Source organism: Trichomycterus rosablanca, chromosome 20 (genome assembly GCF_030014385.1).
Source record: "Trichomycterus rosablanca isolate fTriRos1 chromosome 20, fTriRos1.hap1, whole genome shotgun sequence".
In the NCBI taxonomy this organism is placed as follows: Eukaryota; Metazoa; Chordata; class Actinopteri; order Siluriformes; family Trichomycteridae; genus Trichomycterus; species Trichomycterus rosablanca.
This window is the reverse complement of record NC_086007.1, coordinates 21,016,961-21,042,008: the sequence shown is the minus strand read 5'-3', so window position 1 is coordinate 21,042,008 and position 25,048 is coordinate 21,016,961. Positions and strand designations below refer to the sequence as shown.

The 25,048-nt window shown below is 44.3% G+C and overlaps 1 protein-coding gene across 1 annotated transcript in view; it reads left to right on the top strand.

Moving 5' to 3' along the window:
- The window catches only part of cbl (Cbl proto-oncogene, E3 ubiquitin protein ligase), a 39,839-nt gene extending 18,444 nt beyond the window's left edge, over positions 1-21,395 (top strand). Inside the window, exons 3-15 of the mRNA XM_063016859.1 lie at positions 7,976-8,122; positions 8,377-8,533; positions 9,829-9,950; positions 11,890-12,027; positions 13,119-13,206; positions 13,299-13,652; positions 14,068-14,199; positions 14,666-15,025; positions 15,136-15,230; positions 15,849-16,001; positions 16,101-16,213; positions 16,606-16,788; positions 18,025-21,395. Coding sequence (XP_062872929.1) covers positions 7,976-8,122; positions 8,377-8,533; positions 9,829-9,950; positions 11,890-12,027; positions 13,119-13,206; positions 13,299-13,652; positions 14,068-14,199; positions 14,666-15,025; positions 15,136-15,230; positions 15,849-16,001; positions 16,101-16,213; positions 16,606-16,788; positions 18,025-18,320 — 2,338 coding nt within the window. The 3' untranslated portion in view covers positions 18,321-21,395. The remainder of the gene's footprint in view (positions 1-7,975; positions 8,123-8,376; positions 8,534-9,828; positions 9,951-11,889; positions 12,028-13,118; positions 13,207-13,298; positions 13,653-14,067; positions 14,200-14,665; positions 15,026-15,135; positions 15,231-15,848; positions 16,002-16,100; positions 16,214-16,605; positions 16,789-18,024) is intronic.
- The last annotated feature ends 3,653 nt before the right edge of the window (positions 21,396-25,048 follow it).

Sequence of the window (25,048 nt, the reverse complement as noted above, 5' to 3'; positions counted from 1 at the left end):
AGGCTTGAATGCAGCTGCTCGCCCATGGAAACCCATTCCATGAAGCTCTCTACACACTGTTCTTGAGCTAATCTTGAAGGCCACATGAAGTTTGGAGGTCTGTAGCGATTGACTCTGCAGAAAGTTGGCGACCTCTGTGCACTATTCGCCTCAGGATCCGCTGACCTCGCTTCGTGGCTGAGTTGCTGTCGTTCCCAATCGCTTCCACTTTATTGTAATACCTCTGACAGTCGACTGTGGAATATTTAGTAGTGAGGAAATTTCATGACTGGACTTGTTGCACAGGTGGCATCCTATCACGGTACCACGCTGGCATTCACTGAGCTCCTGAGAGCGACCCATTCTTTCACAAATGTTTGTAGAAGCAGTCTGCATGCCTAGGTGTTTGGTTTTATACACCTGTGGTCGTGGAAGTGATTGGGCCACCTGAATTCAATGATTTGCATGGGTGAGTGAATACTTTTGGCAATATAGTGTATAATCTGGCAGATGAATGTGGAGCGATGATCAAATATAAATAAGTTCTCATTGAAGTATAATTTATTTGCAAATTTGGGCTTGTCAGCGACGATTTAACCGTGGGGACTGCTGCTTTAGAGGAGGTGAACTGGTTACTTTGTGGCAAGAACGTGGTCTGACCTCAATCCGACCCAACTAGTATGTGGTTGTACGTTCTCAGTACGCGCTCTCGTATGTCTTCTTTGCAGTGTGAAGCAGTACAGCATTTAAGACCTGTCCTCAGGGTGACTGATATTCAGCTGATGTAGTAAGACCAGGACCAATAAGCTGAGTGAACGTTCTCACATGGCTCAGTGTGATTCGTTTTAGTGAGCTTGGATTTTTCTCTGTGTGAAAACCAATCGAACTAAATGGAAAATGCTCCAGTTAATCAGTGAACTCAGCAATGGACTCATACCAGAGGAAACCAACTATTGGTGTAAAGTCGCCCAAAAAGTAAAAATCTTAGTGACTGTAGGGTACGTTGAAAGACGTGAGCCTTTGAAGATGTGGCTATTAATAATGGTGTGAATTTGTGTGTGCACTGATGTGTGATGCTGTTGTCACTGCTGTTTTCCTGTGTGAAGTGATGACTGTTAAAAAGGGAACCCGGAAACCCCTGCTAGTGAACCGTGTGTAGGTTTGTTCCTCCTCCCCAAACAAGTTAAAAGTTGTGGGTTGATGACAGTTTGGTATCATTAAAGCTTGCTACAAAGACCTGGTCATTGTTTGGATGGGATTGGTTTCCCAGGAATCACTGGGTGAAGTACAGTAACACACCCCAGACAAGCTAAGACCTAGCCAATCACCTTTTTTGATTCTCAATCTAGTCAGATCCAATAATCCAGTTGTAACTCTTCTACTGCTGCAGACCCTTACCGTGTGCGAGGAGGTAGCGAAATCCGGACTACAATCTCTCTCAGTCTCTCAGCCACGACCAATTACTACTCCTTCCGCCCTCACCCTCACCGCTTCCAACAAAAATACAAAAGTGCGGAAACTGGCCGCTCAGATGGCGCAGCGGTAAAACACCGTAAAAAAAAAGAGCTGGGATTTCTAATACATCGTATCGAATCTCAGCTCTAAACACGTAATCAACAATTGGCTGCTGTTCACAGGGTGGGACGAGCCAGACCAGGGTTCCTCAGAACTGGGGCAATTATGACCTCTGATGGCGCCTGCGCAGAGTTGTGGAATAATGCTGATCAGGGTGTGTCTCTCCGTGCACAAGGCTGATCCGCATATGAACTCACCTTGTGCAGGTGAAAAGATGCAGTCGGTACTGCACATGTGTCAGAGGGGGTAATTGGATATGACTAAATTAGGGGAGAGACTTGGGGGTGGGGGAGTGAAGAAAAAAAGAGTGCGGAAACTTTTTGAAGATCCTTCATAAATTACACTAATCCACTACTGCTGGGATCTAGGGTTTAAATCCCCAGCAGTGCTATCGGCCAGTTAGACATCGACATACCTTCATGATTGGCTATGTATGAAAGAGGGGGGTGACCAAGAACTGGTCACCCCCCTCTTTCGTTATTCCCAGTCTCAGTGCAGGTGCCATCGCCAGCCAGCAGAGGTCACAGTTTCAGCACCCTTAGGCACAGCCAATCTTGTCTGTGTGGATGACCTCCCGGCCGATAACAGGGCTTAGATTCGAACTCGAGAGCTTAACGGTAGTATGGTCAGCGGCGAGCAGTAAAAACCGCACTGTAAAGCATGTTTTTTCGAAACAATGTTACAGCCAGAACTAAACCAGCTTTGCTGCGTGTAGTGTGAATGCAGCCTAACTAGCTTGTTATTGCAAGTTAGCGCCCACAACTACGTTCATAAACGATATGCCACTAGTTTTTACCCACGTCAGATGTACCTATAAGACCACATACTTATTACCCTGATCCGGATACAGGGCCTAGATCCGAACATGAGATTCAGCAGTACTACTTCACTACCCATTTCCATCCCTAGTTAATGCGGGTGACAGGAATGACATACCTTCAGCTCAGCTCTCCAATCAGCTCTCAGCTTTCAGTTACAAGATACCTTGTGGCAAAACCGTTGCAATTAAATGATTTCTACCTTTGCAGATATTCACTGAACGTCATGATCATTCTGTCCAGCGGATTTGGGTGCAGCATAAGCGATAACGTACATAATGCCCGAATTACCCCTCTTTTAGCCCTGTCAGATCCTTTCATTCAGTCATCCTTACAAAGCTCCATTCATGATAATCCGCTATTGGGAATTACTAAACGTTTGAAAGGAAGTCAGAGGTGATTGGTGAAACGTACACGGGTTGCACAAATATTAAACTGCTACATTATGCCGGAAAACTCTCATTTAGGGGATCATGTGTAGGGTCAGTAATGTGGAGAACAATAGATGGGTAGTTCCTGGGCTCTTAAGGGGCTTTTTACTCATCTGCCTTGGGCATTAAGAGACTTCTATTTCTTCTTTCTTGTTCTCTCTCTTTATTTTATTTTTTTTTTCTCGTCGACTTGACTTTTTATCATGGAAACAGGATACAGGAAGGGAGCAGCCAGCTGCAGGTTAAAGGTCAAGCCTAAAGAAGAGGAAAGCTTACAAAAGCGCAGTATCTGGGGAAGGATTAGCCCAGTGCGAGCGGTCCAATGATAAGAAGAGGTCATCCAGCTCAGGGATCGAATAAAGAACTGGATGAGGCGCGGATAGCTTTTTGTGTAAGCGCTTAGTCATAGAAACGAGTGTGTGGGTGCCAACCACTCCAGAGACGGGCTGGTCTCAAGTGGACGTACCTTAATAAAACCGAACAATGAGGTTCCGGAAGAGCAAATACAATCCAGAATTGTTTGGGCTGATGATTTGACACTTATTAATACTGTTCCAGTCATTGTGAGCTTTAGCATAGCTTAGCCTTTTCACCCTGTTTCCTGTCTGTAAAGTGGTTTCTTGACTGCTACCCTTCCAAAAAGATCATTCCTGATCAAGCTTCTTTAGGGTGTTGAAGTGTCATCGACTGCTAGATGCTGAACCAGGTCCTTGATGGACTTCTTTGTCTCTCAAACAATACAGACCCAGCCAAGCATTTTTGTGTAGGTACCCGTAGCACTCGTAGCACATCTAAGATTCAAACTCAGATCTCAGAAGCGGTGCGTTCTTAGGCCCATTTTTTTTGTCATTATTTTTATACTCCGATCAGCCATAACATTAAAACCACCTCCTTGTTTCTAAACACACTGTCCATTTTATCGGCTTCACTTACCATATAGGACGACTCTGTAGTTCTACAATTACTGACTGTAGTCCATATGTTTCTTTGCATGCTTTTTTTAACCTGCTTTCACCCTGTCCTTCAATGGTCAGGACTCTCCCGTCAGGGTGGGGGATCATTCTCAGCACTGCAGTGACACTGACATGGTGGTGCTGTGTTAGTGTGTGTTGTGCTGGTATGCTTATGGAGTTTTTAAACACCTCACCGTCACTGCTGGACTAAATAGTCCACCAACCAAAAATATCCAGCCAACAGCTCCCCATGGGCAGCGTCCTGTGACCTCTGATAAAGGTCTAGAGGACTTCCAACTCAAACAGCAGCAATAGATGAGCCATTGTCTCTGACTAGGAGTGTCTAATAGAATGGACAGTGAGTGGACACGGTATTTAAAAACTCCAGCAGCGCTGCTGTGTCTGATCCACTCATACCAGCACAACACACACTAACACACCACCACCATGTAAGTGTCACTGCAGTGCTGAGAATGATCCACCACCTAAATAATACCTGTCCTGTGGGGGTCCTGACCATTGACGAACATGGTGAAAGCAGGTTAAAAAATTATGTAGAGAATCAGATGGACTACAGTCAGTAATTGTAGAACTACAAAGTGCTTCTATATGGTAAGTGGAGCTGATAAAATGGACAGTAAGGTGGTTTTAATGTTATGGCTGATCGGTGCACATTTTTAATGGTTCATTCTGTAGTTTACATGCCCGATGCCTCCTGCAATCCACCCGTTTTACAAGCTATATAGGGTACAAATGCCACGTAGAAATGTTTGTGAAAAGGGCTGCACAGTGGTGAGTGCTGGCAGCAATCCCAGAGGATGTAAGAGCCATATAGCACTAGCCCTGCCAGCCCAGCAGCTAAACAAGCAAGCTCTGCCACAGTCCTGTAGGAAGAGAACCTATTTTAAGAACCTAATAGCATTTTTTAACATGTATATGACTGGAACTTGACTTGAATGAAATGCATGCAGAGTTTGTTTTACAAACTGTCCCAACTTTTCTAGAAACTGGGTTTGTATTCAACCAATAAATGCAAGCCAGAACTTTTCTCTCTGAAAAAACGCTTTTGTGCTGGCTGTGCCATTGTTTCCTATGGGTTGTGGAGGTGCCGCTTAGCTTGCCGCTGCACTTCCCTAAGCGGTGAGCACCGTGCACTTTTGCTGCATTGGGCTCGCAATTTTTGCACTTGCCGCGACCCAGTTTTCAAATCGCCTCCAATGAGACAAACTGTTTGATATGACATAGTAAAAGCGATTTGGGCAGTACGAACAAGGCGGGCGGCGCGGTGGCTAAGTGGGTAGCACTGTCGCCTCACAGCAAGAAGGTCCTGGGTTCGATCCCCAGGTGGGGAGGTCTGGGTCCTTTCTGTGCGGAGTTTGCATGTTCTCCCCGTGTCTGTGTGGGTTTACTCCGGGAGCTCCGGTTTCCTCCCACAGTCCAAAAACATGCAAGTGAGGTAAATTGGAGACCCTAAATTGTCCATGACTGTGTTCGATATAACCTTGTGAACTGATGAACCTTGTGTGAAGATAAACTACCGTTTCCTGTCATGAATGTAACCAAAAGTGTAAAACATGACATTAAAATCCTAATAAACAAACAAACGAACAAGGCTTAACGTGACTTATTGTATTATAACAACAAGCAAGGAATTTAATTAGTGGAGAGAACTGATTACCAGTAATAACTGAGAGAAGATTAGTGTTCCTGTGTCGTTTTTTTAGTACATTAAACTACTTTAAGCTTTTTATTAAATAATAAGCATTTTTCACTCTTTCACAAAAGCTGATTCTCACCATTTCTCAGCAACCCGAGCACCCCACAAGTTTAAAAGTGAAACACAGATACATGTGTTTAAAGCCTCCAAAAAGGGGCGTTTGTGTACAAGTTCTATTGTGTTTGTGTTTTTCTGTGACCCGTTTGTTGGAGGTGGGTATAGGGTTTATATAGGGTATATGGGGTTTGAAAAACCTTGTGCTAGACGGACAATATTACTCTTAAAGATAAGACTTTAAATATGTTTTAATGACCAATAAAGCTACAGTTGTCAGTTGAATAAACAATTATCATCATACTAAAAATGTCAGCGATATGTATGTGACCAGGACAATAAACTAACACATTACAAGCAATAAAAAAGTAATAACATATCATGTGACCACTGTGTAAACATAACATTAAAGCCTAAATAAATAAATAAATAAATAAATTAATAATTCACTTTTATAAGACAAGTGAGTGACTATTGGCTTTAAGAACTACTTGGTTATCCGGTATGTAAAAGCAGATGCCCTTTGCACTTTTTTCCCCCACATTGATCAGGTTAAGTGGAAAGCCAATTAAAAGATTTGAAATGGACGGTTGAATGATAAATAGCTTCACTTTGGTAATTATCTGTAAAGCCATTAACAAATCAATCCATTTTACTGCATCACAAATAAATTGACTTCACGTCCTTCCTTCTGTTTGTGGTTGAGGATGTAATATAGGATATGGGTGCCTGAGCGACTCTTCAGAGAGTTCAGAGTTTGGGAGGCAGCTGCAGTCGTGCCACACTCGGCCCGTCTCTCATGCATGCTAATTCTTCAGCCGGAGAGCTCGCACAAGCTCCCACTGTGCTGCCCTGTAAATCACGGCTTTCTTTCGCTTTCCTCCCCCTGCCGGGATCCCTGCCTTGCCTCAGCTCATGTGCCCAGGGTCAGTGGAATCAGAAAAATGCAGCCGGCATGCCACAGCCTTCACCTCCCTCCCTGATCTGTCCTGAACTGCCTCTCTCTTGCTTCAGTGTCGCCTTTGTAAATGTCTTCGTGTCCACGTGTCGTGTCAGGGATCTGCGCTGCTGAAGTATTAGGGATGCGAACTGTCCCATGATTCATTGCTGAACAGTTCGTCAGTACTAAGCAAGCTTATAGTGACTTATTAAAATATTAATATTTACACCTTGTCATTAATAAGCTCAATCACTCACTCACTCATTTTCTTATCAGCTTATCCAATTAGGGTCGCCTGGGGTGGGGGTTGGATTTCGGGTGCTGGAGCCTGTCCCAGCTTTTCGATGGGTGCAAGGCACACAGTAACATCCTGGACGGGGCGCCAGTCCATCACAGGGCAGACACACACTCCTTCACCTATAACGCAATTCAGTGTCTCCAATTAACCTGACTGCATGTTTTTGGACTGTGGGAGGAAACCGGAGCTCCCGGAGGAAACCCACACACACACAGGGAGAACATGCAAACTCCTGGACCGCACCACCTGGGGATCGAACTCAGGACCTTCTTGCTGTGAGGCGACAGTGCTACCCACCCAGCCACATTGCCACCCTTAAATTAATAGCTTTTTATATTATATTATTATTGAATATATACGTAGTACCCAAGGGGGAAGGACCGGGATAATACCAGAGCAAATTCATTTTTAAAACACTCAATGTATTTTCAACCCTCAACGATATGCGGCACGATAGCACAGCGAATAGCACCGTCACCTCACAACAGAAAAGGTCCTGGCTTCGATCCCCAGGTGGAGCGATCGGGGTGACGTTAAAATCCTAATAAATGGCCGCTCAGGTGGCGCAGAGGTAAACCACACGCTGTTCACCAGAGCTGGGATCTCGAATACAACGTATCGAATCTCGGCTCTGCCTTGCCGGCTGAGGCTGAGCGGCTACATGAACAACGATTGGCCTGTTGTTCAGATAAGGGGCGGGACTAAAGCCGGATGGGGACTCTCTCTCAGACTAGTGCGATCACGACCTTTGCTGGCTGGTTGGTGGCGCCTGCACGGAGATGGGGAAGGAGTGCGGTAGGGGGTGTGGCCCTCCGTGCACAGCGCCGTACCGCACTGCGCTCGTCAAGTGTAGGTGATAAGATGTCCGATTGCTGTGCACGTTTCGGAGGGGGCGTGGAGCAGCCTCGTCCTCCCCAATCAGGAGCAGGGACCAGCATTAGTGAGAGGATGATTGACGGGTAGAAATTGGATACGCTAAAGTGGGAGAAAAAGGGGTAAAATAAAAAAGAAAAAATCCTAATAAATAAATAGATTGACCCTCAACGTCCAGCTGAGTCTCAGATTCCTTGTTTGCTGGATGCTTTAAGAAAAGCATTTTATTTTTTAGATGTAAAAATCAACATTTAATTCATTTATTATTAAGTGATCACTGATAGAAACTAATAGTGCATATTCTTGACTGTTTTTTCTGTTTGGCTTTGTTTTTTAGACGGAACCTGACCAAACTATCGCTGATCTTCAGTCACATGCTGGCTGAACTCAAAGCCATCTTTCCCAATGGCCTGTTCCAGGGGGACAACTTCAGAATCACCAAGGCAGATGCAGCAGAGTTCTGGAGGAGATCCTTTGGTGACAAGTGAGTTTTTTGGTGTATTTCAACAGGTCCGAGTGTTACTTTATTGTAGGACCAAATAAAAAAAAGATTTCACATATTGTCCTATCAATATATACTTATAGTGTGGTTAAATTCTTTCCTTTGCATATTTTAACTTGTTTGATTGCTGGGGTCAGAACGCAGGGTTAAGATACTTGAGGGTTAAGGCCCTCGCACAAAGAAAATGATTTCTTGTTTATTGTTTCGTTCGTTGATTGCATTGTTCATCCGTGCAGGACTATCGTCCAGTGGAAGGTGTTCCGACAGGCCCTGCACGAGTTTCATCCCATCACCTCAGGCCTGGAAGCCATGGCGCTCAAATCCACCATCGACCTCACCTGCAATGACTACATCTCCGTCTTTGAGTTCGACATCTTCACCAGACTCTTTCAGGTGCGTTTTCCCGCTCCACCACTTCTCTCCAGCACTGAATACCTTTATTGTTTCTGCTATCAGTGGTGGCGAGACTTTAACAATGGCTATTGTCGGAGGTTAGCACATCTGCAGATGGGTTTGTGGCCTCACTGCGTCACTGTTCGTCACAGCTACAGCAGACGTGCTAATTTCAACGTTCTGCCCGTATAAGGACGGATGTTGAAAAGTGCATGTGTGTGAAGAATAAAATGATGCGTACACATATTCCTGATTTTGCTTAGACGCATTGTTTTGCTTAATAATGAGGTTGTTGAAGTAACATAAAGTTTAACACTGTGCATGTATCCACTCCCAGGTTTATCCATATATGATTTAAGCAATCCCATTAATAAAACCATTAACAGTGGCAGCTTAAAATTGATAACTGATGCAATTATGACCTCTGCTGGCTGATTGATGGCGCCTGCACAGAGTCGAGGAATAATGCATTGTACGCAAAGCTGATCCACATATGAACTCGCCTCATACAGGCGAAAAGATGCAGTCGACTACTGCACACTTGTCGGAGGGGGCGTGGTCTCCTCAATCAGAAGTGGGGATCAGCATTAGTAATGAGAAAGTGTAATGCAATTAAGTTGTGCAAAAATGTAGATTCTACCCGGATACCCGACTTCCCGGATGATGACATCCTCTTGATGTCAGCATATGTGTTTCTAAAATATATCCTTCTACATATATGCAAATCGCCCATGCCTTTCGCTGACAACAGTCTGGATGGTCCTTTCCATTCACATTTACATTTATGGCACCTAGCTGTCGCCTTTATCCAAAACGACCTCCACTTTTGTCTAATTACAGTGCAAGTAGTTGCCTTGTTCAAGGGCCCAACACTGGCAAATAGGTGGTGGTGGGTATTTTTACTAGTTCAGTACCAGTAGCCGCTGATCCACCTCTTTTTTGTTTTTAAACACGACTTAAAACATGGACTACAGCACACATCTTCACGGTCTACCTGAGATGAGCTCAGGCCCACAGAACTGGTTTTTGTGTAGAATTGATGTACATGTGAATTAACAGTCAATACTGAGTCTACTAGCAGGTTAATCAAGCAGTTCATCTCAATGGACAGATGTTTAATGTTCAATTATGCTTGTTAGTTGAATAAGGATTGATTCCGCCTGCCTGGGTTAGGGTTTATGTCTGCTATCCTCATCGGCTGGCAGACCTACTATGTATAATGACTCATTCTCACTGCTGGAGCTTTTTTGTCCCTCTTGCATATCCGGAGTGTGTGTGTGTGTGTGTGTTTGCAGCCATGGTCATCTCTGCTGCGAAACTGGAACAGCCTCGCGGTGACTCACCCGGGATACATGGCCTTCCTCACCTACGATGAGGTCAAAGCCCGCCTACAGAAGTTCATCCACAAGCCCGGCAGGTAATCCGCCCACCACAATCCTAGACACCTACGTGTACGAAGAATTTACAAAGAAACGATTATTTCCACCTACTTTCTTACCATAACTATCAAGCCTGTTCGGCTGGCCTCCTACGCGCAGGCTGGCCGTGACAATAGGGCCTCCACGCATTGTCCTTTCGGATGACACGTCTGCACGCAGCTACGGTCTCATCTAAACGTCCTTTCAAAAGTCACGCAGGCTTAGATAATGGTTTGTCACCATTTTCACCCAAGCAGTGGCACACAGGAGCGATTCACTGTCAGTCAAAAGACCCTGGGGTGGCAGTGGCTCGCCGGACAGCTTGGTACCCCATATCAATAGATATATTGTAAACTCCATGATGTCACACTGGTCTGTACATATTCATTAGTAAGTTCTGTATACACTGATGAGCCAAAACATGATGGCCATTTCTAGTTACTACTACTAACAATAATAAAAACAAGAGCAGCAGTTACATAGTACTTACAGTACTATGACAGTACACAGTCTGAGCAATTGAGGGTTAAAGGCCTTGATCAAGGGCCTTACAGCAGCAATCTGGCATTGGTGGGGCTTAAACCAGCGACCTTCTGATTACTTGTTCAGTACCTTAAGCGCTAGGCTACACTTGCAATTTGTTCATCATCATCTTAACATACTGATCAAATTAACTGATCATTATATTTTGTAAATATATCACTTTCGTGATGCAACGGCGGACTGTGTTAGGTCACAATGGTTTTAAGAATTGATGCCTACAACACACTCCAAAGTGTTGAAACAGAGGCATTTTTACCACTGTGTTCCATTACCCATGATGTACAGTTTTCTCTTTGTGTAATAGAGTATTAGTTTGCATTGTATTATGCAACGGCGGACCGTGTTAAGTCACAATGGTTTTTAGAATTGATTCCTGCAACACATTCCAAAAAGTTGGAACAGAGGCGTGTTTACCCCATGTGTTCCATCACTTTCCTATTTAATGAGACTATTTTTTATAATGGTTTAAGAACTAAGGACACATTGTTGCAGTTTTCCGAGTGGGATCTTTGTCCATTCTTGCTTGGTACGAGACTTCAGCTGCTCAACAGTCTGTGGTCGCCATGGTCTGCTGCACCATACATTTTTAATAGAAGACAGATCTTGACTGCAGGCAGGCCAGTCAAACACATGCATTCTGTGTTTACTAAGCCACACTGGTTTCGTCTTTGTGGTAGCAAGCTCCTCTGTGTCAATGGTACCTTCACACGTATGCACATCACCCATGCCATGGGCACTGATGCATCCCCATACCATGACAGATGTTGACTTGTGCACCTTTTACTGATAACAGTCTGGATGCTCCTTTTTATCTTTGGCATACCTCTCGTTGCTGTCATTGGTTAAGGGAACGATTTATCAGAGTTGCAAAAAGCGACTTGTCATGTTCGACATTGGTTGAAAGAGCATGACCAAGAATTCCCAGAACTACCCTGCCCCCCTAATTCCCGGCATCTGTGGGGCCACCTCGGTCGTCGTGTTCGCTCTATGGATACAGCAGCTGTGGGATGCACTGAAGTCAGCATGGCTTCAGATACCTGTGACAACCTAACAGGACCTTATTGAGTCACTCCCAGCACGTCTAGCTGCTGTCCGTGCTGCACACGATGGTTACTCTGGTTATTAGCTGGTGGTCGTGACTCAACTGTATATAAACCTTTGACTCATATTTTGCCTCTGTGTCAACGTTTGTGAAGTGTGTTGCAATTATCAAATTCGAAATTGTTAAATAAAGATTTAAGCGAATTAACAAATCACAGATTCTTCTTCTGCCTTTTACACCATGTTATGTTAAAATATGTTAATATAAAACAAAAATATACACTATGACAAAGGCTTAGCTGTTATTTTGAGATGAAAATATAATTGTCATGTGTTCTTTGTTCCCAACTGTAGCTACATTTTTAGACTGAGCTGCACACGGCTGGGTCAGTGGGCCATCGGGTACGTCACGGCAGATGGAAATATCTTACAGACGATTCCCCATAATAAGCCTCTCTTCCAGGCTCTCATCGACGGTTTCCGGGAAGGATTGTAAGTCTTTTTATTTGCTTATATTGAGGTACTTTATTTACACAACAGCAAGGTCGATTTACTTATTTAAAATATTGGTAACCATGACAACCATTTGTGTTTCCATTCAACAGCAGCTGCGGTAAAACGCGCTAGCACACCAGAGCTGGGATTTTGAATACATCGTATCGAATCTCAGCTCTGCCGTCTGGCTGGGCTGGGTGTCTACATGAACAACGATTGGCTGTTGTTCACAGGGTGGGATGAACCGGGCCAGGGTTCCTCATAACTGGTGCAATTACGACCTCTGCTGACTGATTGATAGCACCTGTGCAGAGTCCAGGAATAATGTGGACAGGGTGTGGCTCTTCGTGCACAAGGCTGATACGCATATGAACTCGCCTCGCGCAGGTGAAAAGATGCAGTCGGTACTGCACACGTGTCGGAGGGGGCGTGTGTCATTTGCCAAGCTTCTCAGTCAGCAGTGGAGGGTTGTATCGGAGGCATTGTAGAGGTGAAGCGTAACGCAGTCAGGGTAATTGGATACGACTAGATTAGGGGAGAAAAATGGGTAGCTACGAAAGACAAAGGCCAGAGGGGCAACCAAAAAGCGTTTGCATGTATAAGTTCAAGAGCTGGTGCTCAGCCAGGAGGACAAACTTCTGATTCGTCAGTCACTGGACAACACAGGAATGTTGAAACTGGCCGTGACTGGATGACTTCCCCCATGAAGATAGCTCTGGTCACCTACTGATTTTGGGGCCCCATTAGTACTTGACTAATATGTAGTACGCTATTTCAAACACAGCCTCAGTTTTGTTGCTCACTGGTGTCAAGCTGATTTGGCCTGGTAACTCCCTACTACTCTGGATTTGACCTTTATCCCTAAGCATGTCTCACAGGGATGTTCTTTGAGTTATATCCTATTGACGAAACAGCTGGGTGCTGTAAGTAGAGTGAAGCAATCGGTCACTCATCCAGCATGTGCTTTTTTCTACTATTGTGTAACTGGTTCTTAAAGTTTTTTTTTCCCCCATTGCGACCAGCCACATTTCCTTCCAAGAAATGCTAGAAATCCCTCACTGAGTAAGAATAGCGTGTCTCTTGTTTAGCTATCTGTTCCCTGATGGCCGCACCCAGAACCCGGACCTCACGGGGTTGTGTGAGCCCTCGCCGCAAGACCATATCAAAGTCACACAGGTTAGTGAGTCACTCTCTTGCAGCCAGTTTAGATTCTTTACTGTGGCTTTTTATAGCCGGCAACCCAGTAACCATTTCCTTCTGTTTTGCAGGAGCAATATGAGCTCTACTGTGAAATGGGCTCGACCTTCCAGCTGTGCAAGATCTGTGCCGAGAATGACAAAGATGTGAAGATCGAGCCGTGCGGCCACCTCATGTGCACCTCCTGCCTCACTGCATGGCAGGAGTCGGAAGGCCAGGGATGCCCGTTCTGTCGTTGTGAGATCAAGGGCACCGAGCCTATCGTGGTGGACCCGTTCGACCCCAAGGACAACAGTGGAGGCTCCTATGGAGGATGCAGGGGCATGTTTGGAGCGGAGGGGGCACCTTCACCCAGCTACGATGATGACGACGATGACAGATTAGAAGATCCTCCTCTCATAATGAGCAAGCTAGCTTGTAGTAAGGTGAGTCTCTCTGAACCTGTAGCTTTTGTATTAGTTTAAGGGGTGTTTTACCCTGGACTGGAGACAGATGAGTGGTCAGATGAGCCCATATTTTAGTTTGCGTTTAAGAAAAATGGACGTTAAGTCCCAAGACGAAAAGGACCCTCCGGACTGTTATAAGTGAAAGATGCAAAAGCCAATATATCTTATGGTATAGCGGTGCGTAAGTGACTTGTGTGACTTGTGTGTGTTTGACGGTACCATTGACACAGAGGCGAATATTGGGATTATTGAGAGACACATGTAGCCGTCATGCAGGCGACATCATTTCCAGCTTAGTTCTGTAGAAACAGAGTGATTCTGATTGTCTGGCCTGCCTGCAGTCCAGATCTGTCACCTACTGAAAATATATGAGCCTTTGTGTCAATTTTCACAGGTGGAGAGACCCTCATCCCCACTGTCAATGCCTCCTCAATCGTCTCTGCCCCCTGTGCCTCCACGTCTAGACCTGCTACCACACAGATCGCCTAACCCTCCAGGGGCCTCCAGTCCCGGGGCCACATCCAAGGTAAACCAATCAATGCTGTCTGATAAAGTTGAAAGCTATACTATCTAATGTATCATGTACAAATAATGTATTGAAAACACTGAAGGCAAGGCAGAAACACACCCCGAACAGGGTGGCAATCCATCACCATATGGCTGATAGCAACTGCTGAGATCTGAACCAGGGTTTCAATGGTGCTGGGCTAGAGTAATAGACAGTTTCTGTGCATCCGTGTCAAATCCGTGTCCATGCACCCTCTTATGTTATGCTATGCTGTCATGTACTTTTATGCTACGCAGTGGCCCAAATGCTAAAAAAAAAAAAAAAAACGTCTTAGATTGGGTAAATTTGAATGTTGTAAAAATTGACGTCTAATGACAAATGCCGTATCTGCATATCTGGATTATAAAATAACATCTGGTAATCGACACACTGCCAGTTTGGGTTTTCTGATCTTTGGACCTTCCCATACCCTTTTTTTCCACAGGCTTCATCACACCATAAAGACAAGCCGTTACCACTGCCTCCAACTCTCAGAGACCTCCCCCCTCCGCCTCCTCCGGAGCGGCCTCACTCCGCCGGACCTGACGTGAGACTCCCGAGACGCCCGCTGCCCTGCACGCCTGGAGAACCACCCCGCGATAAACCACCGCCTGCTCCACCCAACCGCAACATGGTCGACTGGAACCCACGCCCAGTGCCCAAAGCTTTCTCCCAAGTGCCTTCTGTGGGAGCAGAGTCTCGCGGGACACGAGAGCTCTCCAACCGACACTCCCTTCCGCTGGCACTGCCCTCGGCTCTCGATTCCCAGAGAAACAGCTGTTCTGTCAGTCTGGACCACCAGCTGGTAAAATTCTGCAGACGATATTAAATAATACGATCATTTTATAATTCTATAATAGGACCAGATTACTTTCTAACTATATTTTAATGTAAATTTCTGTGTTAATGATGCAGAGTTTTGGTGCTTCGGCGTCAGGAGGAGCCGAGTATGACAACCCTAAAGTGAAGCCTTCTGCTTCGGCCAATGCCATCTATTCTCTTGCGATCAGGTATGTTAGTTATCTTAAGTAAACTGTGTATTTGTACATTTTAAGGCTTTTAAATATAATAAAGGCTGCTGGTAGCTTAGTGGTTAATGTACTGGACTAGTATTCAAAAGGTTGCTGGTTCAAACTCCTCCAGTTTGCCACTCTTGGGTAAATATATTTGGTGTACCTTTTTGACCACTGGGTGTCACCCCATACAGTCATATAATAATTAGCACCCTTTCTACTAAAGTACATTGTAGTGATGTAAAACCCAACTTTAATTAAAGTAAAAAATGGGGGCGGCACGGTGGTTCAGTGGGTAGCACCGTCACCTCAAAACAAGAAGATCCAGGGTTCAATTCCCAGGTGGAGCTTGCATGTTCTCCCCGTGTCCTCGTTCATCTGGGTTCATCTGGGTTCTTTGCCATCTGTGAGGAATTTTGATTTACCACAGTTCTGCGTTAGGATAGTACTGCAGCCACTGCGGTTCACTGGAGTCCCAGTATCTTAGAAACAAGGACGAAATACATAATCGCATCACTGTATGTGCTGTGCTTTTGTGTCAAAGTTGCCTCCAGTATTGGATTAGTGTTGAATTGATCAGTGTGCTTATTGTTTTAATTTTTTTTGCATCATCAGACCCCTTACTGGACCTGGAGGGGAGGATGACTGTGAGAACGACGAGGATTCCGACTACATGACTCCCAGCTCTCTGCCTGCACTGCCATCCATGACTCCTTCTCTAGGCGAGGCAGTGCCTAGACCTCCCCAACCCAACTCTCTCAACTCCAGGTAAACTAGACTGAGCCTGCTGTACAGCTTCAACCTATCCAAAGTTAATAATAAGTATATTTTAATACAGCTTTTTTTTTCTTTTAATACATTGTTTAGGAGCCTGCTTAGTTGTGATCTGGACTCTGAAGGCTCTCAGATGTATGAAGCCATGTACAACATTCAAGCCCAGGCTGCCAGTGCCACTCTGCCATATCACGCCAACGATTCAGGTATTGAATATGGCTTAGGGTTTCTCTGAAGCTGGTCTGTGCTGTACTTTTTTAACCGGCTCTGCTTATTCATCAGTGGAAAGGAACACCATGTGACCTCCGAGCAGATCCTATTTGGATTTGGATGGTTGATCATTCTTAGCACAGGAGTAAGACTTTTCCATTACCTCAAGGCAGGTTTTAACTCTGGGTGTCGCTATCGCATAGAAAAAAAATCTAAAACGCTCCCCATCTTCTTTCCCCCAACTTAAAAAAATACTGTTACACCTACATTAATGTTTCTGGGTTTTTGGATAATGTATATGTTTAATTTTAAGAAGTATAATAATCATTAGGATTTTTTAATGGTTGATTAAGCAGATTCTATCTCATTGCTCTTGTTTCATCTCCAGACTACTCTGAATTGCCTCCATTATTGAGCACCAACGGGCCACAAAAGGTGGACAGTGATGAGGACGAAAACGGCTATGACATTCCTAAACCTCCTTTGCCTATAACCCGCCGCACACTCTCAGAAGTGGGCAGTTCGGCCTTCAGCCGCCACTCTGTGGAAAGTGAGTCAGGAGCGGCAGTCTGTAAGTATCCGCTTATGGATTGTATGAACGAGATTTAAATCACAATTAAGTGTCCAATTGGTGTCCAACAGAAGCCGAGATCACGACAATTACTTCATTATTAAAATTTTTGTTACCTCTTTATAGTGGCTCTGTTCTTGAAATCCTTCTCATACATGGATCAGCCATGACATTAAAAACCACCTCCTTGTTTCTACACACATTGTCCATTGTATCAGCTCCACTTACCATATAGGAGCACTTTGTAGTTTTACAATTACTGACTGTAGTCCATCTGTTTCTCAGTATACTGTTTTAGCCTGCTTTTACCCTGTTCTTTAATGATCAGGACCCCCACAGGACCACCACTGAGTAGGTATTATTTGGGTGGTGGATCATTCTTAGCACTGCAGTGACACTGACATGGTGGTGGTGTGTTAGTGTGTGTTGTGCTGGAGTTTTTAAATACCGTGTCCACTCATTGTCCACTCTATTAGACACTCCTACCTAGTTGGTCCACCTTGTAGATGTAAAGTCAGAGACGATCGCTCATCTATTGCTACTGTTTGAGTTGGTCATCTTCTAGACCTTCATCAGTGGTCACAGGATGCTGCCTAAGGGGCGCTGTTGGCTGGATGTTTTTGGTTGGTGGTCTATTCTCAGTCCAGCAGTGACAGTGAGGTGTTTAAAAACTCCACTATGCCCCACCACCTAAATAATACCTGCTCTGTAGTTGTCCTTTGGGGCACCTGACCATTGAAGAACAGCATGAAAGGGGGCTAACAAAGCATGCAGAGAAACAGATGGACTACAGTCAGTAATTGTAGAACTACAAAGTGCTTCTACATGGTAAGTGAAGCCGATAAAATGGACATGAGTGTAGAAACAAGGAGGTGGTTTTAATGTTATGGCTGATCGGTGTATATTAATGTTATTGAAACTAACACCAAATAGAAAGATATGCTGGACAATTGAGTAGCTCTGTATTGGTAATAATGTATTCACACATGCTTTTCTGACTGAACGGCCACAAATTCCCACAGCCCTAGTCCAAAATGTTGCCGAAAGTCTTCTCAGAAGAGTGAAGGCCGATTATAGGGGATGAGCAAACATGCCTGTGGTCAGTTGTCCACATACTTTTGACCCCATAACATCTGTCTGATAACTTTTATGTGTTGCAAATGTCATGACTGGTTTAGAAGCCAGATTTTGCCTTTAATTTTGCCTAACAGCTGTTTTCGTGTCACTTGTTTTCAGCGTGCGACTCTGCAGAGCTCCCCGAGCGGCCTCCCAAACCCCTGCCTCGCCGCATCAACTCGGACCGCAGGCCTAGCCCCGTCCCCCTTGGCGCGGCGTTCGGCACCCCTCAGACCAGCAGCCCGCAGATCAGCAGCCCGCAGATCAGCAGCGAGATCGAGCTGCTCATGAGCCAAGGCTACTCCTATCAGGACATTCAGAAAGCTCTGATGATTGCACAGAATAACATCGAGATGGCCAAGAACATCCTGCGTGAGTTTGTGTCCGTCCCGTCCGCAGAGCGCATCCTCACATAGCGGCCCCTCCCGACCCCAGAGCAAGTCCTAAACTCTCTCCTGCTGTTCGCTTCAGGGCTCGCCTCTGCTGACCGTCAGACTCTGGCTTGTTTTTTTTTCTTTCTGGCTCCAGCAAGCAAGAGCGAGACTCTTGAAGTGTGCCTCGCGGCGTCGCACATGCTCCGAGGCTTCCGGTCAAACTCGAGGACAGTGAAATTGTGTGTTTTATATGGTAATTTAATATATAAGTCCATATGGTTAAATATAGTTAATATATACATCTAGGATAAGGAGAAGGTTGTGGGGTGACTGAAGTGTAATTGGGGGAATCATGTATCAGGCCTGAGAGCGTGTTGGAAAAACGAAACTGCAGCTTATGTAATACATGGCCTTCATGTGTTTCGGTACTTCAGTGTGTGTGCGTGTGTGTGTGTGTGTGTGTGTGTGTGTGTTTTCTAACGTGGCATGGCATGTGTGAAAGTAGCAGACCATGATCCGCATTTCAAGGTGCCCGTGGGTGGATTTGTCGTGTACCGGTGATCTTTAGTCACTTTGTTCTCCTTGGCGTTGGCGTACGTGGAATTCTGGGGCTGTGTGATGATGTCACTGGATGCTGATGAAATTGGCTTTACCCAACATCTTTCATCCGCGTTGCCTATGCTGCTGTGTAGCATTACTGTAACTGTTAAACAGTTGCGAGGACGTGTTTGCAGACGCTTCGGAATTGCCCGTGTTACCTGATAATAAACATCTGTCTGAGCTAATAACACACAAAATTGTACGTCCATGTCTTTATCTAACAGCTGGATTAAATATGAATAGGTTGCGCTCTATTACGCTCGCTACACGGACACAATTGGCTGTGTCTGAGGGGGGTGGCTGAGGCCCCAAAATGGATTGGCTTCCTGGCTGGGTGAGTTCCAACTCTGAGCTGTGTTCCTCCACAACCTAGGCCATAAAAGAGTGAGTGCACTATGTTCCAAAAGTATATGGACACCTGACTATGACTTTGTTGACATCCTGTTCCAAAACCGTAGGCATTAATATGCACATCATAGCTGATTTGTGCTTATAACAGTTCCCATAATTGGCTATGTCTGAGGGGGGTGGCTGAAGCCTCATGGATGGATTGGCTCCCTGGCTGGTTGAGTTCCAGTTTTGCGCTGTGATCCCCCACAACCTAGGCCAAAAAATAAGGGAGAGCACTATGTTCCAAAAGTATATGGACACTCGACTTTGACCCTGTTGACATCCTGTCCCAAAACCATAGACATAGACCATAGACAGAATATGCACTTTGTAGTTCTACAATTACTGACTGTAGTCCATCTGTTTCTCTACATCTTTGTGCCTCTAACAGCCCCCATTTCTAAAGGATTTTGGGGTGTCTCTGAGGGTAATTCTGCCCATTGAGTCTGAAAAAAAAGGCACCGATTGTTAATATAAAGGTCTGACTTCCAATTCATCCCAGAGGTGTTCATTAGGGGCTTCTACACCACACTTGTCAAAACAAGTCTTTTTGGACTGAAACCACTTCATCTTATTAATTTAGGGCAGCTGTACCCTAGTGGTTAAGGTACTCGTCCAGTAATCAGAAGGTTGCTGGTTCAAGTCTCACCACTGCCATGTTGCCACTGTTGGGCCCTTGATCAAGGCCCTTAACCCTCAATGGCTTATATTGTATACTGTCACAACTGCAAGTCGCTTTGGATAAAAGCGTCTGCTAAATGTCGTTAATGTAATTTGAAGGGTTGTCCACATACTTTTGGGACCGTGTAGTGTAAGTCAACCTCTAAGCCACCAGCAGCTTCCAAAAATCTGTTATTGCAATTCATTAATTAAAATATTAGCATTGTGTAGAGACATAATTGCTACTCTTTTGAGCAGTAGGCGTCCTTTAGGGATCACACTGGGAGCAAAACGTGCAGTGCTGACTGATGGGTAAATAAAAAACGACCCTAGGGTTACAGCCACAGGTCTGAAAATCCCTCCCTGTTTGTCAGGATTGTCTACGACACGCTAGGAACAATGCTCTCTGGAAGGCAGCACTAGGGTGCATCAGTACCTAAATTTGCTTTGCTTTTTCAAGCCTTGAAGATCTTGCAGTCATTGAGGGACCGGTGACTTTAGAGGTCTATAATCAATAAGGTGCCCAAGTGGGCCAGCGTGATGGATCGCTATCCTCCGGTCGGGCCTCTACTCAGACATGATCGCTATGGATTGGCGCCTTGTCCAGGATGTTCCTTCTTCCGCCCAGGTTAGGGTGCATCAGTACCTAAATTTGCTTTGCTTTCTCAAGCCCTCACGCCCTTGTATTCATTGAGGGACCAATGACACAAGGAGTCTATAACTATTAACATATGGCACTCAAGTGGCCCAGCTGAGCTATCCTCTTGTCTGGCCTCTACTCGGACATGATCGCTATATCTGAGAGGCAGGATGGCTGAATCCCTGAGATGGATTGGCGCCTTGTCCAGGATGTTCCCTCTTCCGCCCAAGGTTTCCCAGTCGCCCACCCTGACCAAGATAAATCACTCTATGAAATTTAAACAACTACGCCTGAAGATCCGACCCTTCCATGAGCAATTCGTTCAGAATTTTAGCGTCTGCAAACTTGTTTCTCGCAACTGTGTGTTCATAGCGCAGTATATCATACTGCAAACTCGTTTCACTCCGGTAACATAAACCAAGGTGACGGATTGTAAAATCTGCACCAATATATAGTGTAATTATTAAATGAATCCTGAAGCAGGTTGGGATTCATATTTGTGTTGTAGCCTTCGTTTGGTGTCATTACTATAGTTGTGGATGATGAGCTTTTATACAGTACGTGCGCTCTTTTTCTTGAGGCACTGTTCTCTCCGGCACGTTAGGACACAAAGTCGTAAAGCTTTGTGCTGAATAAGTGTTTGCTTATACTGGCCGTGCTTCTGTGTTAAATCAGGACTAAGATCTTGAAGATTTTGGCTTGTCTGAAGCTTATTATCTAAGTGAAATTATCGATCACGTTATTATTATTATTGTATTATTGTCGTTGTTTTTTATTATTAATTCAGAAGTGCTTTACTGCTGCTACTTGTTAGTGCTAAACAATTAAGCCTTAAATGTATATTTGTGAATATTGTGTTAAACCTTGTTTCGTTTTTTTTTGTTTTTTTTAAAGTGACAGTATCTGGTTAGATTTCATTAACTAGCATACTTGAAATTTAAATCGTGAGCAGCTTGTGCGGCTCTCGGCCCAGGCTGGGGTAACATCGTTCTCTTTTTTATTTTTTTATTTTTCATTAGAGATTGAGACGTCATTCGGAAAACAAGTGCGACTGCTTTCCTGTAGTTCAGCCATAACATTAAAACCACCTCCTTGTTTCTACACTCACTGTCCATTTTATCAGCTCCACTTACCATATAGAAGCACTTTGTAGTTCTACAATTACTGACTGTAGTCCATCTGTTTCTCTCCACGCTTTGTTAGCCCCCTTTCATGCTGTTCTTTAATGGTCAGGACCCCCACAGGACCACTACAGAGCAGGTATTATTTGGGTGGTGGATCATTCTCAGCACTGCAGTGACACTGACATGGTGGTGGTGTGTTAGTGTGTGTTGTGCTGGTATGAGTGGATAAGACACAGCAGCGCTGCTGGAGCTTTTAAACACCACTGTCCCTGCTGGACTGAGAATAGTCCACCAACCAAAAATATCCAACCAACAGCCCCCTGTGGGCAGCGACTTGTGACCACTGATGAAGGTCTAAAAAATGACCAACTCAAACTCATCTCCGACTTTACATCTACAAGGTGGACCGACTACGTAGGAGTGTCTAATAGAGTGGACAGTGAGTGGACACGGTATTTAAAAACTCCAGCACATCACACACTAACACACCACCACCATGTCAGTGTCTCACCACTGCAGTGCTGAGAATGATCCACCACCTAAATAATACCTGCTCTGTAGTGGTCCTGTGTGGTCCTGACCATTGAAGAACAGGGTGAAAGCAGGCTAAAAAAGTGTGTAGAGAAACAGATGGACTACAGTCAGTAATTGTAGAACTACAAAGTGCTTCTATATGGTAAATGGAGCTGATAAAATGGACAGTGAGTGTAGAGACAAGGAGGTGTATGCACAGTAATAATCTGATATTCAGATTATATCAACAGTGATGTGATTGTTTTTCTTCTGTGTTTAGCCTAGCCGTCGGTTTTATTCCGTGCCCGAGTCTGACGGATTTCTGCAACATCACCACAATTGCTTACTGCTTATCAGGCTGCAATGTAAACCTCATACATGTTGCGAAATATTTCGTATCACCGGTTGCGTTAAAGTTATAATAATAGGCAAGGCGTATAACACGCAGCGGTGAAAGACGCTAGCACACCAGAGCTGACATTTCAACAACTTATCGGTTTGAAACTCATGAACGATTGATTGGCTTGTTGTTCATACGACCTCATAACTGATGCAATTACGACCTCTGCTGGCTGATTTATGGCGCCTGCACAGAGTCGGGGGAAAATGCATAGATCAGGGTGTGGCTCTCCGTACACAAAGCTTATCCGCATATGAACCCGCCTCGTGCTGATGAAAAGATGCGGTCGGCTACTGCACTGTTATCTTTACATGTAAACACACCCACTGAGTCTGAGTATGTGCAGGAATCAGTAAACAAAGGTGATTAAACTCAGTTGTAAAAGAAATAATTATTATTAATGGTTTAAATGTTGCCATCGTACATCTGCGACAAACATGTGGCATGATGTGTGTACAGTGGCTTTTCTTGTTGTAATTGATGTTTCTGTCAGGTCCTTCTCTGTCTGTCTGATTTCTCAGGAATACTGTACGTGTACACAGAGACTTTATCAGTATTGAACAGGTGATGAAATGTTGAACTAGTTCAGGGCAGAAGCACTGAATGACTACTTTGAAGTTGCCTTCCTTATTTTAAAACCAATTTCAGATCTTCTACAGTTATTCGTTGTACTTGCAATCAGTGGTATTCAAACTTACTTTTGTTGCTTGAGCTTTGTAAACCTCTTTTTTTGAAAATTCCGGAATGTGTTTCAATTGTATTCGCTTTAAAAATAATCCTTTAATTTTCCTACGTTGTCCACTGTTTGCTTGTATAAAAAATTTGAATTGAATTGTCTTGATTGGTCTTGCCTTGAAACCTTGATTGGTCGCGCATTACATAATAATCCTCATTATTATGTAACTGTCATTGTGTCTGTATGACAGACGGCTTGATAACGTTAACACCAAATTAAGAAGCAACGAATGCTGATGTTGATTTATAGTGTAAAAGATGGCTTTTGTGGAGCTTTTTGCCTCTTATGTGTAAGACACGGCTGATTTATTCCCCAAGGCCAGTCCACATTAGGTTGTTGACTATGTAAAGCTGTACACTAAATTATACTGGTTGGTGGGTAGCACTGTCGCCTCAAAGCAAGGAGGTCCTGGATTCGCTTCCCAAATGGTTCAGGTCCTTGTGTGGAGTTTGCTTGGTCTCCCTGTGTCTGTGTGGCTTTTTCTCCCACAGTCCAAAGACATGCAAGTAAGGTGAATTGGAGATGCAAAATTTCCCCTGATGAATTGTGTAACCTATAACTACCTGTCCTCTCTTAAATGTAAGCAAAGTGACGTTAAAATCCTTATAAACGGCCGCTTAGGTGGCGCAGCGGTAAAACACGTTAGCACGCCAGAGCTGACATCTCGAACTTGTTGGTTCGAAACTCAGCTCTGCCATCCGGCATGCTGGGTGGCTACATGAACAACGATTGGCTGTTGTTCATACAGAGTGGGAGCCGGGACCTGATGCAATTATGACCCCTGGTTTATGGCACCTGCACAGTCGAGGAAAAATACACAAAGCTGATCTGCATATAAACTCGCCTCGTGCAGGTGAAAAGATGCAGTTGGTTACTATGCACATGTCGGAGGGGGCGTGTCAGTCTCGCTCCTCAATCAGGAGTGGAGATCAGCATCGGTAGAGAGGAAGCGTAATGCAATTGAAATGCAATTGGAAAAATGTTTAAAAAAATCCTAATAAACAAACTATAACAGAATCTCTCGTGACTGTGACTACACCCATATCGTGAAGCAACGCAATGTTCTGTACCCTGTAAACTTACTGCTTAACTTCTTGCTGCATAAGATGTAACACTTCCCTTTTACACAGTTGTGTATATATAATGAAGTGAAGCATTCTGCTTTATTGCAGACAAAAAGCTCAGATGGTCTAAAATACTGTAATGTGATGCAGCATTGCATTTAAAAAATGCGGAATTTCACGTCAATCCACCAGATGGCACTAAAAACAAATGTGCATTTTTAAATAATGCGGAATTCCACATCAATCCACTAGATGGCGCTAAAACACAATTCCTTTTTTTATATAAAAAAACCATAGAATTTCACATTAAACCATCAGATGGCGCTTAAAACACAAATACATTAAATAATGCAGAATTCAAAATTAAACTACCAGATGGCAGTAAAAACACAAATACATTAAATAACGCAGAATTCCACATTATACCATCAGATGGCGCTAAAACACAAATGCTTTTTTAATCATGCAGAATTCCATTTTAAACCACCAGATGGCGCTAAAAACACATGCATTTTAAAACTGCAGAATTCCGAATTAAACCACCAGATGGCGCCAGATTCACAATGCCTTTAAAATGTAATTCCCATAACAATACTGTCTTGAGATTTCTCTGTTGAACATTTGGGTAGGATTTATTTTGAGT